This window comes from Centruroides sculpturatus, unplaced genomic scaffold (assembly GCF_000671375.1).
Source record: "Centruroides sculpturatus isolate CEXI.00-Female unplaced genomic scaffold, Cexi_2.0 scaffold267, whole genome shotgun sequence".
NCBI classification, from domain to species: Eukaryota; Metazoa; Arthropoda; class Arachnida; order Scorpiones; family Buthidae; genus Centruroides; species Centruroides sculpturatus.
This window is the reverse complement of record NW_019384634.1, coordinates 312,730-331,422: the sequence shown is the minus strand read 5'-3', so window position 1 is coordinate 331,422 and position 18,693 is coordinate 312,730. Positions and strand designations below refer to the sequence as shown.

The following is an 18,693-nucleotide window of genomic DNA, read 5'->3' as shown; positions in this document are numbered from 1 at the left end:
GCTTGACGTAAAAAATATCATTTGGCGCTTTGGCTACTTTTTCGGCTAATATTATTTATAATTACATTAATTGAATAAAAATGCACTTTAAAATGGTGTTTCGTCGCTTTTTATTAATTATAGACCCAAATAAAACAAATATGTGTGTTTTTCAAATGAATTTTCTTTACTCTCTTTTATAATAAATGGATTTATCTATTTCTAAGTAAAAATTGAAAGTCTCTGTAGAAGTAATTTTTTAAAATATCCTTTTTTCTTGATAAAGTTTTAATACTTATTATTATAATCTAGACATGTTAGTTTTTAAATATACTTGTATATTGGGCCACAAGTATATATTATATATACTCGTGACCCAAAACTCCTTGACTTCTTCCAATGCGGCCCAGAGAAACAAAAAGGTTGGACACCCCTGATCTAGACACTATTGTAAATATCGCGTACCCGATTCAAATGAAGTAAATTATTTGCTTGGATCAGTTTCTCAGTTAATCTTTGCCAACGAAAAAGTATGCAGAACATGTGGTCGAGGTCAACGTGGACATCATGGACAAGGTAGGACACAATCCAGACCAATTCCGCCTATCATCGAGATGTGCTGCATATGGATTTTAGCCATGCCACTAAAGTCTTCACAATCCAGAGAAAACAAATTTTCACAGAATATACAAATTCATTGAATTTTTAACCAGATTGCTAACTGTTCTTACAGTATATCCATGTATGACCATGTAAACTAGTAATTAAGTTAAAAAAAAATTACAAAAGTAAAAACAAACATGCATTATTTTATGTATTAAGTTAAAGTTGAATTTGCTTTATAAATGCAATGTAGCATAATAATGAAAATTGAAATAAAAGAATGAATAGTGCCAAGTGATTGTTATTATGATACATTGCATTTATAAAACAAATATAAAGATACGACATGGTTTCAAAACATGGAAGAACATGAATTAAAGTTGAATGTTAAATATGTTTTTGCAATGTTGTGGATATTTATGTAATAATGGCTGAAAAAGGTATATTGAAGACTAATTTTATTCGTGGATACATTTGTCTTTATTGATATGATCGATTTTCTAACAAGCCAATACAGTTTGATAAGCCTTGTATATCTTCACCAATTAGTAGTATGAGATAATTAAGTAATTTCATTGGAGGCAAGAAGCTTGCAACTATGTTTTTGAACTGTTAGCATTATTATTATTATTAAAAAAAAAAAATTATAAATTTGTGGAGATTAGATTTAAAGATTTGTATTGTCATTCAATTTGATATTCTTTTCTTTATAGACAAATTAAAACAAAATCTGGAACAGCAGCACATGAAAAACAATATAAGGAGTTTTAGGATCTCACCTTGCCAATAGAAAAACTAAGTGTACAACTTAGTTTTTCTATTGGCAACAGTGTGGTATGAACATTAACCATGACAATTGTCTATGTCATGTTCCCATCAACTTAAATCACCTTTTCCATTATACTGATGAGAATGTCAGTGCCAACTTTTCTAAATGTATTAATGTTGTTTATTATTTATTAGTGATAATCTTAATGCATTTGTGAAGAGTATTGCTCAGATATCCAAATGTGATGTTGCCTACTTTATCAATCGAAAACTTTATATAAAGCTGGAATTAATACAACAGTAACTTACTTTAACTTCACAGGTGTTTCCAGCAGCTACCTCACACAATGTAGTTTAGCTGCTGGAAAATTCCAGAGCAGTTAAAATATTCAAATTTCAATGCAAGTTTTAAATTGGTGACATTGAACAAAAAAAAAAATCTGAAGAAAATTTCAGAACATTTAGAATATTCAACTTTAGACAAATCGCTAAAAGAAGCCTGAAGCTGGCTACTAAGGTCAAAAATATTTGCACTTTATATATCACAATGTCATATAGCTGCTGGAATCATGTATAATACAAATTTCAGATAAGTTACTGTTGTTTATGTTAGACTTGATGTTGCTTATTGGAGATTAGTAAAACTGGTTGGACTCATGTAACTGGTTATGTAACAAAGAAACAAAGAATACACTGTCTTGACTCATGGAAGGTCAGCACTGAAAAGGGGGAGAGTGAAACGAGGTCACCATCACCAAAGACCCCCCCAAGGGGTCAACAGCACCAACCTTTTATTACGTAATGGAAAAATATTTACAAAACATTAGAACACAGTAAGTAACAATGTCATATAGCATTTAACAATAATTTCAATCATTGATTCCAACAGTTTACTCCATTCTAGTTGAATTCTTTTATGGCCATAGGTAACTATATACCTAGAAAACCCATGATCTGTAGTCCTCCATGAGGACTGCTTCTGATTATAATTCATATTAATCTTCCTATTGCCAAAGCAAATTTAAGGAGAATTGGCAAATTATACATCTATTGCACTTTATAACAATGATGATGACCACTGGGTAATTCTAATTACAAACAATAGTTGGCCTTTGGACATCAATCCAATGTATTCCTGTCTCTTGACTCAAACATAACTGGTAATTGCTTGATTGATCAGTTTTTATCTTACCAATGACTCACCACCTGTGTCATTCAAATGTCATTGTGAAGACAATTAAAATGTTTATATATAGTAATCACTTACCAAATTCCAAACTAACAGGGAATGGTTGAAGAACTGCTTTTAAAGTTTTCCCTAACTTATGTAAGCAACTTCCTTATTTATTTATGAGAAACAGTAAGATATTCCCATAGAAGCTCTATTAATTAAAAAGGTTTAGGAAAGCAGTTGCTTTCCTTATTTATACACACCAATGTATCAGAGAAAAGTAGTTTTATAGTTATTTTCTGTTATAATCATATTTCAAAAGAAACAGTCGGGTAAAAATAAATCACATAATATTGTTTCTTTATATTAGAAAGTCATTTCAAATGAAATTTTGTTCAGGGATTTGTTTAATTATGTTTCCATAAATATGTAAATTAAAATTAATAATTAATTTACAATATATACAGGGTTTGGCTGACAACACACTGAAATCTTGTTTGTTTTTAAATTTAAATTTTTAATTGATTTAAACATTGTATAATCATACTAAAAAGCAATTTCAACTAAGGAAAATTTTGCTATTTAATATATTTGAAATATTGCAGTATCATTTACTATGTGGATGGCATTGTTGATTCATCTGCCGAAAAATCAAATTACATACTGTATTTTATTCTTCAATGTGGGATTACAATATTTATCAAAAAGACAATAATTGCACTATTGAATTGGTTAAAAACACATTAACAGTAACTAAAATTGTTTATGAATAAAAATTGTATAAGAGTCAATAACAAATGCCATTGCTACAGTTAAGATGGCTGCTTTATAGTTAGAGATTTAATTCACATTAAAGAGCATTGTACATATGTATGACGACATTAAATATTCAAAGTAAATAGATTAACTTTGATTATTACATAGTACTTTTTTATTATTATATAGATAAATTGAAAATACAAACTAAATACAAAATAATTGGCTTTATTAATGTCTCTTAATATTTAAGATATTACAGTAGTTACAATTTTAATAAAACATTACATCACAATTCCTTTGTGATAGTCAAAATATTTTAGATGCCAATTTTCATAAATGAAAATATGAAATTAACAAATCCAAAAATATCTAAATAAATATTTAAATACTAAATATTAGAAAAAGATATTTTATATTAGAATTTAGTAATACTGAAATTCAAATTTGTTAGAAAACTTAAAATACTATATTGTTATTAATGTTGATAAAAAAATTGGACAAATGAATACTGTTAGTATATGATGCATGTAAGAAATATAAAATATTTTCTACTATAAAGTTGTAAAATCTCTGTATGAAAAGATTTTAACACACATCATTTTGAAGGACAGCAGTGTCTTCGATTTTTTTAACATTCATTGATCTCAAACTACATAAATAATACACAACATTTAAAACAAAGCACAAATCTTCAATAATTTATGGTAATGAACTAGCAACATATGAAGGTGATGAGATTACAGTTTGTGGTGTACTGACTGTTGGTAAAGATGACGAATAAAAAATGGCATGAGCCGACACAGAAGGTGGACTGCCAACAATGACAGGCTGAGGGGGAATCATCTGTGTATTCACAGATCCTGAAAAGATTTAATATAAATATTTAATCACTACAAATTTAAATAATAAGCTTAAATAATTTAAATTTCAAAAATATTATATAAGTGTGAGACTTAGCGGTGTTTATTAACCTACAGCCTGACCTAAATCGTTAACAATACTATTTTATCAAATAAGTATCAAATTTCACACCCGGGAGTTAATCACTCAGCAAGTTCTCAGTCAGAAAAGACACTTTCAAATAACCTTCCAACCTATTATTGCAAAGTTGCCAAATGAATATAGCTACAAACAGATTTTTGACACAGTCGCCGCCATTCCTCTAGATAGAAGTCATCAGATCGCAACCGAACTTTTTTTTGTGCCTCCTATTTGGATTAATTGCAACAGAACCTATTAAGTGCCTCCTATTGGGATTAATTGCAACAACAGGATTTATTAAGTGCCCAAAGGAACTTGAATAAACGTCGTCGCCAAAACTTTGGATTAAGTCAAGAACTTGATTATCAATTATCAGCAATCCAAGAATCAACCAAACTCCAGGTATTTATTGCCACGCAAACTATTGTAAGCTCTCTCTCTCTCTCAAGAACGGTCATTTAACTCTTATTATCGAATCTATTGTAAAATATGTATTTCCTAGCATTACCCATTAAACAATTGTTATGTTAATCTAGTCTCTGAAAGAATCACTTCCAATGTGCTATCTCTCACTCCCTCCATCCAGAATCTGATCGCTCCATTATGCAACCGCTCGCATGAACTAGTTAGATTTCCCTGTCAACCGAGACAGGGTGGTGTCATCCTGACAAGGCATTGAGGAGGTGCCGATCCTTCGGTCACATAAGTAATTGAAACAATATAAGTAAGCAGAGAAATTTTTCAGAGATCAGACACAAGTCTACTCCTCTACTTATCCTCCCTAATGAGAATGTCTGATCTTATAATCATCGATCATGTAATATACAAAAAACTGTTATACAGAAAAATCCTTGTTAGTTTGAATTTGGAAAGTTTGAAGTCTTATTAGTTCATACTGTACTTTTGTCTGGGCAGCAGATAGTGATTTACATGTTAAGAAATTTTGGTTAGTTTGAAAGACTGCTACTTTAAAATTTAAAGTGAAAATTAACTGACATATCACAGTTCAGACAACTCGTTTGTTTAGATCAAAGTGCCTCCAAACTATAAAAGAACAATGGACCAACAACAACTGTAATCTGGTCAATGTGGCTTTGCTTTTACAGTAATACATTTGTAGTGCCTAAGCACTATTATATAGTTATTTATGTGTATGTATATATTTGTATCGGGTTTTTTTAGATTGGTTAGCAACGGACATGACGTCACGCGCAATGGCGGGGATTATAAATGTTGGACTCCCGTCCACCAGGTACTTTTTGGTTCTTCCTTTGGTCCCAACCAGTTGTGCGACAAAAATAGACTGTGGTGAAAGAACAAAGGAGAAGGAAAACTACACATGCGGACATTCAATTGAATAGTGAATAGAATCCGGACCCATCGAGGAGAACACATCTATGGTATGAGAAATACCACGTCAGATTTATAAAGGAAATTTCAAGGAACGTCCGAAGAATATTATTGTCGGTATGTGAATTGCTGTATCTTGATATTTAAGTAATTTCTTCGATCCTTTGTCTCTAAAACCCAGAATTGTAATTACGTTCCTTCTCATGTCATTTAGAATATATTAACTTTGTATTTTATGTACTCATAATTAAACCTTATTGTTAAAAATGTACAAAATTGTAAAGTCCTTGATTAATGTGCCTTTACCCGACCACTTCGCCCAATAGACTTAGGTCCATTGGGGCTTAACACATTTTTGGATGTCACATGGACTTCCCTTTTTCTCTTAACTCATAAAATACAGCTAGTTTTTGGGATTGCAAGATTGGGCTACAAGTAGTAGATTAAGATATTTGTAGAGCTCTAGGTTACTAGATTTGGATAACTTACTACTTTTTGGACCACTCAAAAAAATTATTGGGCTACATTTTGAGGAATTCTGCTTTACATTTTATAAAATCTATCTGGCATCCTGCAAGGTTCTCAGACATGCTGTTTACTCGCAGTTTATTTATATTATTATAATTAATTATTAAATAATGAATACTTTTTTCTTAAAATTAGTATTGTCATTTAGTAATAAAGTAGTGAAAAATTTTTAATACTTAAAGAATGAATCTGTAGTTCTTTGCAATATTTCAGTAATAAGTATTAACTCTAAGCTCTGAAAACTTTTTCCTACTATGTAGCTAATGACAAAATTGTTTCTACACCTCAGGCTACAAGGGGAATCTGTATAGCAAAACCAGTCAAACAACTTTTCCATCGGCTGATTTAGTTTTGAATGAATAAGGCTGATTTTGGACGATTTCATGTTTAGATGTAAAAGTATTTCTGTGGAAGATATCATTTCATGATCAATTAAAATTTTAACATAACCCATAGTTTGAGAAACACTGGTCTAGATCACAACTTTACAACATCTGAAAGCATTAACATGATAGAAACAAGCAACATTTAATGAAGGTGTAGCCGAGAGCAAATGACAGAATCCGAAGAATTGCTCAGCATTGATAAAATTAAAAGTTTATTATTTACAGTTAATACTGATAGTTTCTGAAGAAACAATTATACACACTTATAAACTAGGATTATTATAAAGATCCTTGGGACCAACTATAACAATACAACTGGTTGATTCCCATGTGCCAACAAAACAAAACTTATTCTAATTTACATCTATCTTAACTATAACTTAGGTCTCTTTATTTTGTAAATTTAGTTAACTCAAAATGGGGTTGATAAGGATTAGAAGAATTGATTTTTGATAGATAAAGAAAAGGGTCAAACGGGGGTTGGGGGCTGGCTGGCAAAAAACAGAGTCCATTATTCCAGAGGGGGTCTTCTTTCAGTACTCACTGACATCTAGATCTTCTCTTTCCCAGTTCTTCTCTAAGAATGATGATTTTCCCCCTTTCCTCTTGTGCCAGTCCCCTTTGACCAATCCGGTGTCACCCCACTTTTTCTAGTGACCCATTGGACCATTGGGTCAACCAATTACGATGAGGTCAACAGAACAAAGGCCGGAAGTTAAGTTTATGACAAAAATGGTGGAAGAAAAAAAAAACAACAACAAAAAAAGAGGAGAGAGATGAGGCTCAACCAAGCCACAAATGTCTACAGGTCACCTAATGATTAATCAACTTTGGCTAACAGAGCAGATTAAGATCTAGCTATCAGTCTACTTAAAGTTTTGACAAGACTCAGGATCCAGTGGGTACTCAAAGATGACCTGATAAAATTCCAGGTGCAGCTATTAGTCAGCCAGTAAGACTAACATGCTCTTATAGACAAATACAATACAGCTTTAACCTCTCGCAAAAAAAAAAATAAAATAAACAAACACACTGAGTGCGATATTAACAGTTTTATATTTTCACTAGCACTTTCAACAAACTTATGTTCATCATCTTCAGGTGAATGAATATTTAAAAATACAGTAGAAAATTCTAATTTAAATAATGTGTGTTCCATTTACATTAATTTTAACGTAAAAGGGGAAAAAAATGGTAAAGACCCATTTTTTTCCCCTTTTACGAGCATGCTACAAAATTTGATTATGCTAAATGTTTTAAATGCAACATATGAGTGTCCAATTTGTTATAATCCCCTCCTTCCCCTCTAATGTGGACATCATTTATGGACAGCCCCTAATGTGGGCCTATATCCAAAGTTGGAAGGGAGGGGTTAATGTCCAGTTTATTTCATTAAATTTCACACAGTTTATGCATTTTATTATAGGCATGTTTATTTCAAAATTTCTTGGATGTTTTGTTTTTACTTATGGTATCTATCATTCTAGAATAGTGTATATTGCTATACACTATCTTTTCACTTATGATTATGCATCTCAACACTCTTCATTTACATACTCCACAAGGAACTTCTAGACTATCTGTCTGAGGACAATTTTAAATATTCTAGAAAGTTCCAGAATTATGTATTTTCATTGTCCTCAGAATCTTATTCTCTCTTAAAAAGCACTTAAACAGACATGATGTGAATTATTTGATCATTATGTTCCTGTATAATCTCTTCAATTTGAACTTTATCCCTATTCTTATTTCTGAAAGAGTTATATATGTGGGGTTTAGGCAAGTAACATTCCTAAATCGTTAAGACAATAAAATTTACGAGGGGTTGTGGGGAGGCGAGGAGAACGAGGGAGAGTCAAGTAAGGGGAGTAGTAAACAACACGACGGTGGGTGACGACGCAAAAGGTGGAAAGTGGAAAGGAAACAAAGGATGTTACGAAGGCGAAAGCATTATTATTCTGTCAAGACGGTTACGACGATTACAAACTCTGGAAGTTTATTGTCATTTCTATAATTCTCAATCTCAATACCCTTTTATCCTACATATATACATATATATATATATTAAATATATTTTAATCAATCATTTATATTTTTTAAATCACTCTCACACAATGTGAATTACTTGAAGTGCTTTTTAAGAGAAAAGTTCCAGAAACTTTTGCATCAACCCAATACTTTAACTGTAGCAAAGACTCAGTCTCCACTTTTAACACATTATCAAACATTACATACCATTAAAATTTCTTTGAGTAATATCTTCCCTTCTTTGATCATAGCATTCTGACATAGGTACAGGAATTGAAGAACAAGGGGTACCAATAGCATAACTAATGCTACTATTACATGGTGTCCAAGCAGGATAAGGTGATGGAGTTGTTACATGCATCATTGACGTCATTCGAAAATACTAAAGTATAAAAATATTTTAGAGTACTTATATAATAAAATACTATGTTAACATCCAGAAAAATTAAATTCATAAAGTAAACAAACTATTTAAATTATACTTACATCACATCCAAGATTATAGAAGAAACGCACAGTTGGAAGGTCTAATAAACAAATTTAAATTTTATTAATAAAGTGACAGTTTTGAGCAAACATTCTAAATTTTAGAAATATAATTTTCAAATTGTGAATAAATACTAACTTAAATAATATAATTTAAAATATTGTTGGAATGCAATTAGCATTTGGTAGCAAGCTCTCATGTCAGTAGTTTTTCCCTCAAACAAAATTTTATGATAATGTAATATATTTTCTGTTCAACAAGTTGAATAAAATACAATGTTTGTATTACTTTGTTAGAAATATATAATATGCTACTAAACCAGATGAATAAAATAACCAATTATTTCAGATGCATTGTGTTATAAGATTGAATTAGCAGAAAGTATCTTCTATCTAGTCACACATCAACCAACATGGCATCATAGTTGCCAAGCTAGTGGTACAGATGCTGCATTAACAATTACACTTGTTTGGAAATTTTGCATGGAATGTTTAATAAGGGAAAACACATACAAACAATATGTATATATTATCATTATATATATCTCTAGAGATACCACATAATCCAGACAAAAGGATGAAAATGTCATTTCATCACTTGTACACTGATCAGTTTACATATTAAATGAAAACATCATGCACATTTGGAACAAAATAATTGCTGAACAAACATAGGGCAGACTATGCATTATGCTATATATATAAAAAAAAATCTCTCTCTTCCTCAACTTTGTTATTTAAAGCTGAGAAGGAAACATTGAGTTTTTATCGACAACTCAAAATGCATATGTAATAATGTGAATAAACAAGTCCCAGAAGACATCCAGTATCAAATAAATACAGACCATTTTAAATTCATTGGAGAAATTTCCAAGAAACTTAAGTAAAGAAAACCAGTTCCTATTTCACAATTTTTTAAAATAAATTACATGGGGATCATAGCCTAATCATTATTGCTAATGGGAAACATAATCTATGCCAAAGGCCAAATGAAGATTATATAAATGTAAAAATGAAGGCAACATTAATAAAGCATGTTATTAATGTTATTCAATTAATTAATTAATAAAGCATTAATAACATTAATGGAAGATGTAAAATATGCCATAATGAAATCTGATCAGTTTTAATAATGTATTTAATGGAGTTATTGACAACATTCTTAGCCAACATTTAACTTTCTACGTAAAAAAACAATAGAAATACATGGCCAGTGTTATCAACATTTAATAAATACATAACAATATAAATACGAATATAAATAATGTATTTCTATTGTTTTTTGCTTAATGTGATATGGTGACAGTGGTAATAACACCAGAGGACGCTTTACCTGATTTTACATTTTTTTTTTTTTTTTGGGCAGAGGCAGTAGCCTCAAAAGCAAGGTTGTCTCTAACTTTGTGAATTGTTTAAGGACTACTGATGATGTGAATAGCGAAAAGAAAGACAAAAGTAAGGTTTCACCTGTGTTAAAGTCGTATTTATATTTTTATGTACTTTAACTTTCATTACTCTTAGATACAAAAAATTTACAAGTTTGCTGTTTCATTTTACTACTTTACGGAATAATGAAAAGCATGTTAAAAATGGCATTTGTTCAATTAAAACAAAAACAGTAATGTAATTTTTTTCACATAACTAACGAGAGAGAAAAGGTGGAAACTGACCAGAAAAATGTCATTGAAATCCCATTCATACATGAAACAAACTGATAAAATTTCACTGCTGTAAACTGTACTATCCATTCTCAAACTAGTTAAAGAATTTCTGCTTATTTAATTTGAAGAGTAATTTTAATCTATTACTTTAAATAATATTAAACTTTACTGAATACTGTGAAGTTTGGAAAAAAATCAAAATCGATATAAAATAGAAGATACCAATGCATAACTCAAGATGATTACAAGATTCAAAATGCTTCTCAGCAACTAGTCACTGAAGAACTTTCACTCAAATATAATAGAATTAAGTTTAGGAAAAAACAGACTAGCCAATAACACATGCCAAATATTAAGAATACATTAAATTTCAAATGAGCAAATATTTACTGTGACATTAAAAATTGCACCCAGGCATTGTGACAATCATATTTTTAATTTATTTAATTTAAAATATATGATCTCCATTTCAAATTAGTAGTCTCTTGCCCCTGTACATCATACTTTTCCTGTTAGTAATAGTGTCATGCTGGTCATCAATCTAACTCCTTTCAGAAATTTTTGAATTAAAACAATGTAACTTCCAGTCCAGAATGGAAGTCTATAGATAATCGGGGCCTCCTACCCCAAGCTTTTCATATCTGGTCTCGACTTTCATCTATCTAACTGCAATCTCGAAATTAAGGAAGGGCAGTGGGAATATATAGGTCTACAATTTTTTCAAATTGCAACCCAATAAATTTTAAATATTTTTTTACTGTTGAAATCTTTAGACATTTTTAAAGAAATTAGGTTAATCTACATCTACATTATTGGTGGATTATTTATAACAATTCCATTCACTATACTTTCACATATATTTTTAATTACCTGCTAATGGAAGGTCACTACCAGTAGGATCTTGTGATCTCCAGGCATTAAGATTAACAGAAAAGGATTCACTGTATGGAAACAGCATACCAGAATATACAGGACAAGGATAAACTGTTATAGGTTGACTTACAGCAGAAATAGAAGAATGAAGAGGATGGGTTGGAGGAGAAGCAGGTGTTAATACTTGCTCAGAAGACTGCAAAAATGGTTGTGTTTGATTAGAAGATAACGAGCAGTCAGATGGCCTTGTAGAATGATTAGATTGATTAATTTCAGAGTGGCTTTTATTAATTTCAGAAGGATTAGAATTAGGTAGAAAGTATGTAGTAGGAACATAATTAACTTGATTATTGCTGTTGGTTGATTCTTCTACAGGTAAGTCATTTGTTTCACATTGATTCTGAAAGCATTAGGTTTAAATCTAATGTAATTAAAAAAATTTTTTTGTTAATATAATACTTTTATACATACCTTTGTATCTGGATACTGCACTACTTTAACTGATGCTTAGGAAAAAATATTTTTCATTAAAAAAATATATTTACATATATAACTATTTGTAATGAATCTTCAAGATAAATATTTGGAAAATTTCTAATCAATTTCTTTATATAACAAATTTTAATAATTTTACATAGCATACTATTATTTTGCTTATTAAGTATTGTTTTTCTTGTAATTTACTAACATAAAAAGAATAAGAAAATATATTTGTAAACATGGAAAACATACAGCAAAACTTTACATTAATAATCTAACAACTGAATGTGTTTATCATCAGTTCACTCACCAAACCAGAAAATCCAGCAGTAAAATGTTAAATTTAGGCAATGCTTGATAAAAACATTTTCAATCTCTTTCAGCCATCACTTTAGATTTACATTAACTATATATAACAATGCATGGAATAAACTTTACAATAAATTCATATTAAATGGAACAGTTTATTCCCAAATTAAAGTCTATTCCCAAAGGCAATGAAATATATATATTTATATATAAATATATAATATATATATATATATNCATTATTTCTTTTATATACTAATTTATACATATAAATAAAATTTATTATTATAATAAATTACAACAATTTCCATGCAGACAATGTACTGAATTCTTTGTAATTGAGGGCTCTGCCATTTTATTTATTTATTTATTAGCTTTGTGCGTCTCCCTTCTCTCAAGATATTTTAAATGTGTGTTATCTCACGTATAATATATTATTTGCACTTCTAGGTGCAATTGCACTTGTTTATTTGTATAGGCTGTTAAGGCTGCTGTTGTAAGTTCTTTTCTAATTGATTTTTCATGATTTTGCACATGTAGAGATTATTATGTATTCTAATTTCATTCAATTTCAGTTATCAGTCAGTGAAATAAAACACATTCCTGGTATGTTTTGGGGATCTTTGGAATCCTTGGAATTCCTTAGTAATGTATATAGTAATAAATTTCTTTTATGCACTATTTTTCAGTTACTGATCTTAGCTATTTCTCTATGGACAGGAATAAATTGTTTCACATAGTTAACTGCTTTGAAATCTTTCTCCTGGTTTTTGCCTTTGTTCCTGATCAGTGATTATCGTTGATGAATTAAGCCCTTGATAAATTTTGTAGAGGTAACCTTTCTGCACTGCAATTCATTTAATGTGGTTTAGTTCCTTCTTGTCCTCCCTGTGGAAGAATGCTTAAAGGATTTTTAAATAACCAACATCTAAATGCGATTTCCAGCAAGCAAACAATTTTACTACTCAAACATTTTTGGCCATTATTTAAAGGCCCTCATCAGGAATGAATACAAACAGTTATATCATTCAAATCTCGTCTTGTTCCAATTTTTTAAACATTTAAAAAGATGTTTGATAATGGTGATGCATCATTTGCATAAAAAAAATTTATTTAATTTTGTGAAGGTATGTTACAAAATAAAAAATTATTATTATATTCTGTGGCAATCTAAATACCACAAGCTAAATCATGATTGTGGTACTGGGGCACAGTCAAAATGGGCTTTAGTATACTTTAAACCAAATATCATTAGTTACACTCAGTATGTAGATGCTATTTTGCTTATATGGAGAACTAAACCTGATATAGGGGAAGTGTTAAAAGTTTTTAACAGCAGCAGCTACAGACTAACACTAGACTTAGATCAGGAAAGTCACACAGGAGTTAATTACTTGGACATCAAGATTCAAATGACAAATAGAAATATAACCATAATAATTTACCAAAAACCCACATACATTCCCCTCTTTATACCTGCTAACTCAGTGGACCCTTGGCCTTTTAACTTAGTCACATTCCAAGCCCTAGTTACAAAGGCTTACTTGCATTGATCTGAGACATCCAACACCAACAACAAACTTGAATGCATTAAAAGTATGGCTTCCATGCTTGGGTGGAAGCCATACTTTTAATGCATTCAAATTCATTGTTGGTGCCATACTTTTAACTATGTGTTGATTAATGAATAGTTAATCAACAACTCACTTCCACACAGCAATCTAAGTTAGCTAACACCAGCATGAGGATTAACAAAGCAGAGTGTAATCATGTAGTTATATATTATGAATCGTTCCTACATCAAATTTACAATAGGACTGCTAGTGATTTAACTTGGAGGGAGAAAGAGTTGTAAGATTGCAGATCAACTTCCATGCAAGGGGGGAAGGAATCTACATCTCAGAAGTATATAGTGGCATTTTTTTGTGCTGAAAATTGATTTTATTTGTTTTGTTTATTAAGTATACTCAGTTCTGAGTAGTTGATTAATGAATATTGAATTAATCCATTTGTTCAAAATTATATTTTGCATTTTTTTTTGTACATTGTAAAATGTGCTTGAACACTGGCCTTTTTTCTACTCATTGGAAAAAGGTTAGTGTCAAATTGATTCCCAAACCCACTAGCACTAACACTTACAAAAAATACAGGCTGATCTGTATTCTCCCAAGTCTGGGAAAAAAGTGTTAGACGGTCTAATGATTAATAGGATCACATGGAATCTATGCAAGCGTAGAGCCCTGCATCAGAATCAGTCGGGTTCTCTAAAAACAAAAGTACAGTAGATGTCATCCATTGTTAACTACATCCACCAGGCTAAACAAAACAATCATCATACCGCAATTATCACTATTGACTTTAGAGGCGCACTTGATCATGCCTGGTGGCCTTTTATCCTGCACACATTATATGCTCATTACTGCCATCAAAATCTTTACAAACTTCTTTAGTCCTATCTTAGCCACAGGAGTGCAGGTGTTTATACAACACAAATTAACAGTCATATTCATCACTGTCCTCAGGGATCCAGGTCTGGTCCTGGTCTCTGGAACATAGCCTATAACTCTATTCTGCACTTAAACGACAGCCTACATCCTGGCTGCCGCTACAGGACTATGCGGATGACAATTATCCTAGCTTCACACAGGAATAGAACGCTTACAGGACATATGCAACTACATTCTCAATAACATTCACCAGTGGAGTATTAAGCATAGGCAACCCATTAACACAGACAAATGCGAAAGCATAATAGTTGGTAGGAATGTGCCACTCGTCAGGAAGCTTACCCTTCAAATAGGTGCTCACAGAATAAAGCAAACAATGGAAATTAAATATTTAGGTGTTATTCTTGACGATAGACTTAACTTCACACCTCACACCATGGACAAAGCTAAAAAGATGGCCAATGCTCTCATTAGTATTGCTAGGAACACATGGCCCTAATGCTACTAAGCTTATTTACAAGGGTGCAATTCAGCCAGCACTTTTCTATGCCTTACAGATCTGGGGCAACGTGGCCGCCAAATCCATAACCGCAAAAAACTTATCTGTTCAAAGGTTGCAGCTCTCCACATTTGTAAGGCTTATAGGACCGTACCCACTAGTGTCAGGATTGACCCCTATCAATTTAGAAATTAAATGCATTATTTGGCAGGAAAATATTGTCACCTACTCTGGTGAGACTATAGCAACTCTGATGTTGACATAATAATTAGAGTAGGTAAGATTCCTCCCAGTTTGAGCTTGATCGATATAAAAAAATTCAGCATTGACAAAAATACTCCCCAACTTACGATTACCACCCCTCCCACCAGCTTACCCCTGATGTTTACTTCAAAGATCCAGGTGATCATACCATGTTTAGGATTTACACTGATGGTTCCAAGATGGATGATGATGTGGGTGACACTTTTGTAGTTTACTCCAACTTAAATCGCAAGCTTCACAATGCTTGCTTCCATCTAGGTACACACTGCTCAATAGCACAGATGGAAACTTTAGCTATTTATATGAGCTTAATTCACATTAGGCATAGGAAGGACAAAAGACACTACAGTAGAGCCTCGATTATCTGACACCTCGGTTAACCGACCGCCCTAGTCGGCAAATTTCAAATGTCCGCTAGTGATGTGGCGCTACAATATTTGGCTATGTCTTGGCTACTTTAATATTATTTTTACGTGTTTTAGCTGGCAACACTCATTCGACCATGAAAGGGAGCCAGTATTTAAACGAGGCTTAATTTNGGCAAATTTCAAATGTCCGCTAGTGATGTGGCGCTACAATATTTGGCTATGTCTTGGCTACTTTAATATTATTTTTACGTGTTTTAGCTGGCAACACTCATTCGACCATGAAAGGGAGCCAGTATTTAAACGAGGCTTAATTTTCTAATTTTTAATGATACAATAGCGACAATTATTTAAAAAAATTTTTGTTAGGCTTAACATTGATGAAAATTCTACGCAAAGTATGTTAATAGCAATATACTAATATACTAATTACATGGGATATAATAATATACTACACTAATAATGGATTTTTTCATACTTTTCGGTTATCCGACTTTTCAATTATCCGACCAACCCCAGTCCCCAATTGAGTCGGATAATCGAGGCTCTACTGTACTTACACTATTGCATTTATTCTGACAGTAGGTAGCTTTACACGGGATTGCAAAGTCCGATAGCCGCTTAAAACTCGTCAATCTCATACACCACATTCTCAGACACTTAGACAACAACATTAAAATAGATTTCCAATGAGTCCCGGGTCATGTGGGGTTCTCAGTAATGAGACCACTGACCATCTTGCCAAACAAGCTGCAAAATCTTCAGTCACTACTACTTTCAGTAACATTCCTACCTCGTACATCAACAATCACGTCAAGAAGCAAATCATTCTCTGGCAAGACAGCTGGGACCACGACACCACTGGTAGGCTCACCTACACTTTCATTCCCAAGGTTGACACTACTGTGATTCTAAATATCACTTTTGGATACCTGTTTTTTTGTTCAAGTATGTCTTGTCTCTTTAATCCAACATTAAGTTCGGTAGACTGTCATTACAGCTTTCAGGTTAGACACTTCTTTTATTGTTTCCACATATGCATTGCACATATGTGAAAACAATAAAAGAAGTGTCTAACCTGAAAGCTGTAATGACAGTCTACTGAACCTGATGTCAGATTAAAGAGACAAGACATACTTGAACTACTGATTCTTTGTCACTTTTACTCTAGTTACACCCTCACTCAGCTACTTAGGGGACACGGCAACTTTAAGCAATACTTGCATAGATTTAACCTTGAGGACAATTCACAATATGATTGTGGTATTCAGGAGGACCAAACACCACTTCACTTAGTTTTTTGCTGCAACTGATACAATCATATTAGGGATAGTTTAATGAGAGCTACTATTCTTGAAGGGTACAACTGACCTTGCAACCCACACCAATTCATTCACACATGTACAATGTTCCATCATCTACTCACATTCATATCCTTTAGTGGGGCTCTTGAGAGCACTCACTCCAGGGGCACAGATGGCAATTGGCTTTCCCTTGCTTTGTTTCAACTATTGGTATATAGCTGCCTTTCAACTTTGTATTTTAATTCTTATTTTCTGTCTTCTTTTTCAATCTAAATTCAGTTAGTCCTAGTTGTAAGTTAGATTAGTGACTCAGTTTGGTTTCCAGTTAGGTTAAATTAGATTAGGGTTTGTTAGCTTTAGTTGTCTGGTTAGGTTTGTCCCAGGTTATGGTAGGTTAGTTTAGTAAGTAAGTTAACTTTAAAAAAATAAATACATAAAAAAAACAAAAATTAAAAATTTCCAGTAGATAAAAGCTGTAACACCCCAAGAAGGTATGGATGGAAACAAGAAAGAAGTCTGTATGTCACCAATTCCTTTTATAGAAATTCTTGTAATTTTTAATTGGATATATTTTTTGTGTTTTTAAAAGGACTTTTTAACTTCTGGCAACCAGTAGTCTAAAAAGAAAGATCAGTCACCAAGAAAGTGTGTAGTCTGGAATATGAGATGAATCCTTTTTGAACAGACTGTCTTCAGAAACTTAATTGCCATTTGACTGAAAATTTACAAATGAAAAGTAAAAATTTTTTTTGGGGTCTTACTCGTTTGTACATATGTACATACATACATTCATACAAGAAAGACATCAAATACTAATAAAACTGAATGCGATCTTGAATTGTTTTATTAGTACTGTAAATATTTATACTGAACTTATGAAAATTGTGTAAATCTAAAAAATTAAAGATTCTAAAAAGCAATATTTCTATTTTTACTTAATATTAAATAAATTTAGATACTATACATACAAGGTATTTGTATTTGTGAATAAGTTGGTGGTGATCCATTCCAAAATGGTGTTATAGATGATTCTGATAAAGAAGTCTATAAAATTATACAAAATTAATTAATTTATATATATAAACTATAATGGTGCTTAAAACAGAATTTTACCAATTGTAATGCTGATATTCCAGGTACTATAGTAGTGGCTCCATTCACAAACTTTGTCGATGTTCTAGGAGATATTGAATTTTCTTCTTGAGAAAGGCAATAATTTCTGAAGTATAAATTTAATGTTATATAGAGAAGCTATGGCTAAATATTAAAGTACTAATAAAAAAAAATAAATAATCTTAAATATAATTGAAATAATTTAAAAATTTAAATATATAAATATAATTGGTAATTAAACCAACCCCACAGGAGTACTACTAGAAGACAGTCGGTAAGCAGTTGTTGGTGTTCCCTGTNATCCATACAAGATACTTCATATTCTTCAATGCACTTCAA

The 18,693-nt window shown here is 31.6% G+C and overlaps 1 protein-coding gene across 1 annotated transcript; it reads right to left on the bottom strand.

The window, feature by feature from the left end:
- Nucleotides 1–3,200: 3,200 nt before the first annotated feature.
- On the bottom strand, nt 3,201–18,660 carry LOC111625848. Its single transcript, XM_023369089.1, has 9 exons — nt 18,600–18,660; nt 18,355–18,460; nt 18,210–18,285; nt 12,045–12,079; nt 11,917–11,973; nt 11,571–11,769; nt 9,040–9,080; nt 8,761–8,935; nt 3,201–4,140 (listed from the first exon to the last, which is right to left on the bottom strand). Exons 6-9 carry the CDS (start codon nt 11,656–11,658, stop codon nt 3,980–3,982), a joined length of 465 nt encoding a protein of 154 aa, XP_023224857.1. The 5' UTR covers nt 11,659–11,769; nt 11,917–11,973; nt 12,045–12,079; nt 18,210–18,285; nt 18,355–18,460; nt 18,600–18,660; the 3' UTR covers nt 3,201–3,979.
- Between the last annotated feature and the right edge of the window lie 33 nt (nt 18,661–18,693).

What these genes read in the sequence shown, in the direction of transcription:
- LOC111625848 (XM_023369089.1), bottom strand. Translation starts at nt 11,658, where the DNA reads ATGCTGTTTCCATACAGTGAATCCTTTTCTGTTAATCTTAATGCCTGG. An exon ending in TAGTGACCTTCCATTAGCAG is followed by an intron (nt 9,081 to 11,570) that starts GTAATTAAAAAT and finishes TTTGTTTATTAG; the next exon opens with ACCTTCCAACTGTGCGTTTC. An exon ending in TACTCAAAGAAATTTTAATG is followed by an intron (nt 4,141 to 8,760) that starts GTATGTAATGTT and finishes AAATCTTTTCAG; the next exon opens with GATCTGTGAATACACAGATG.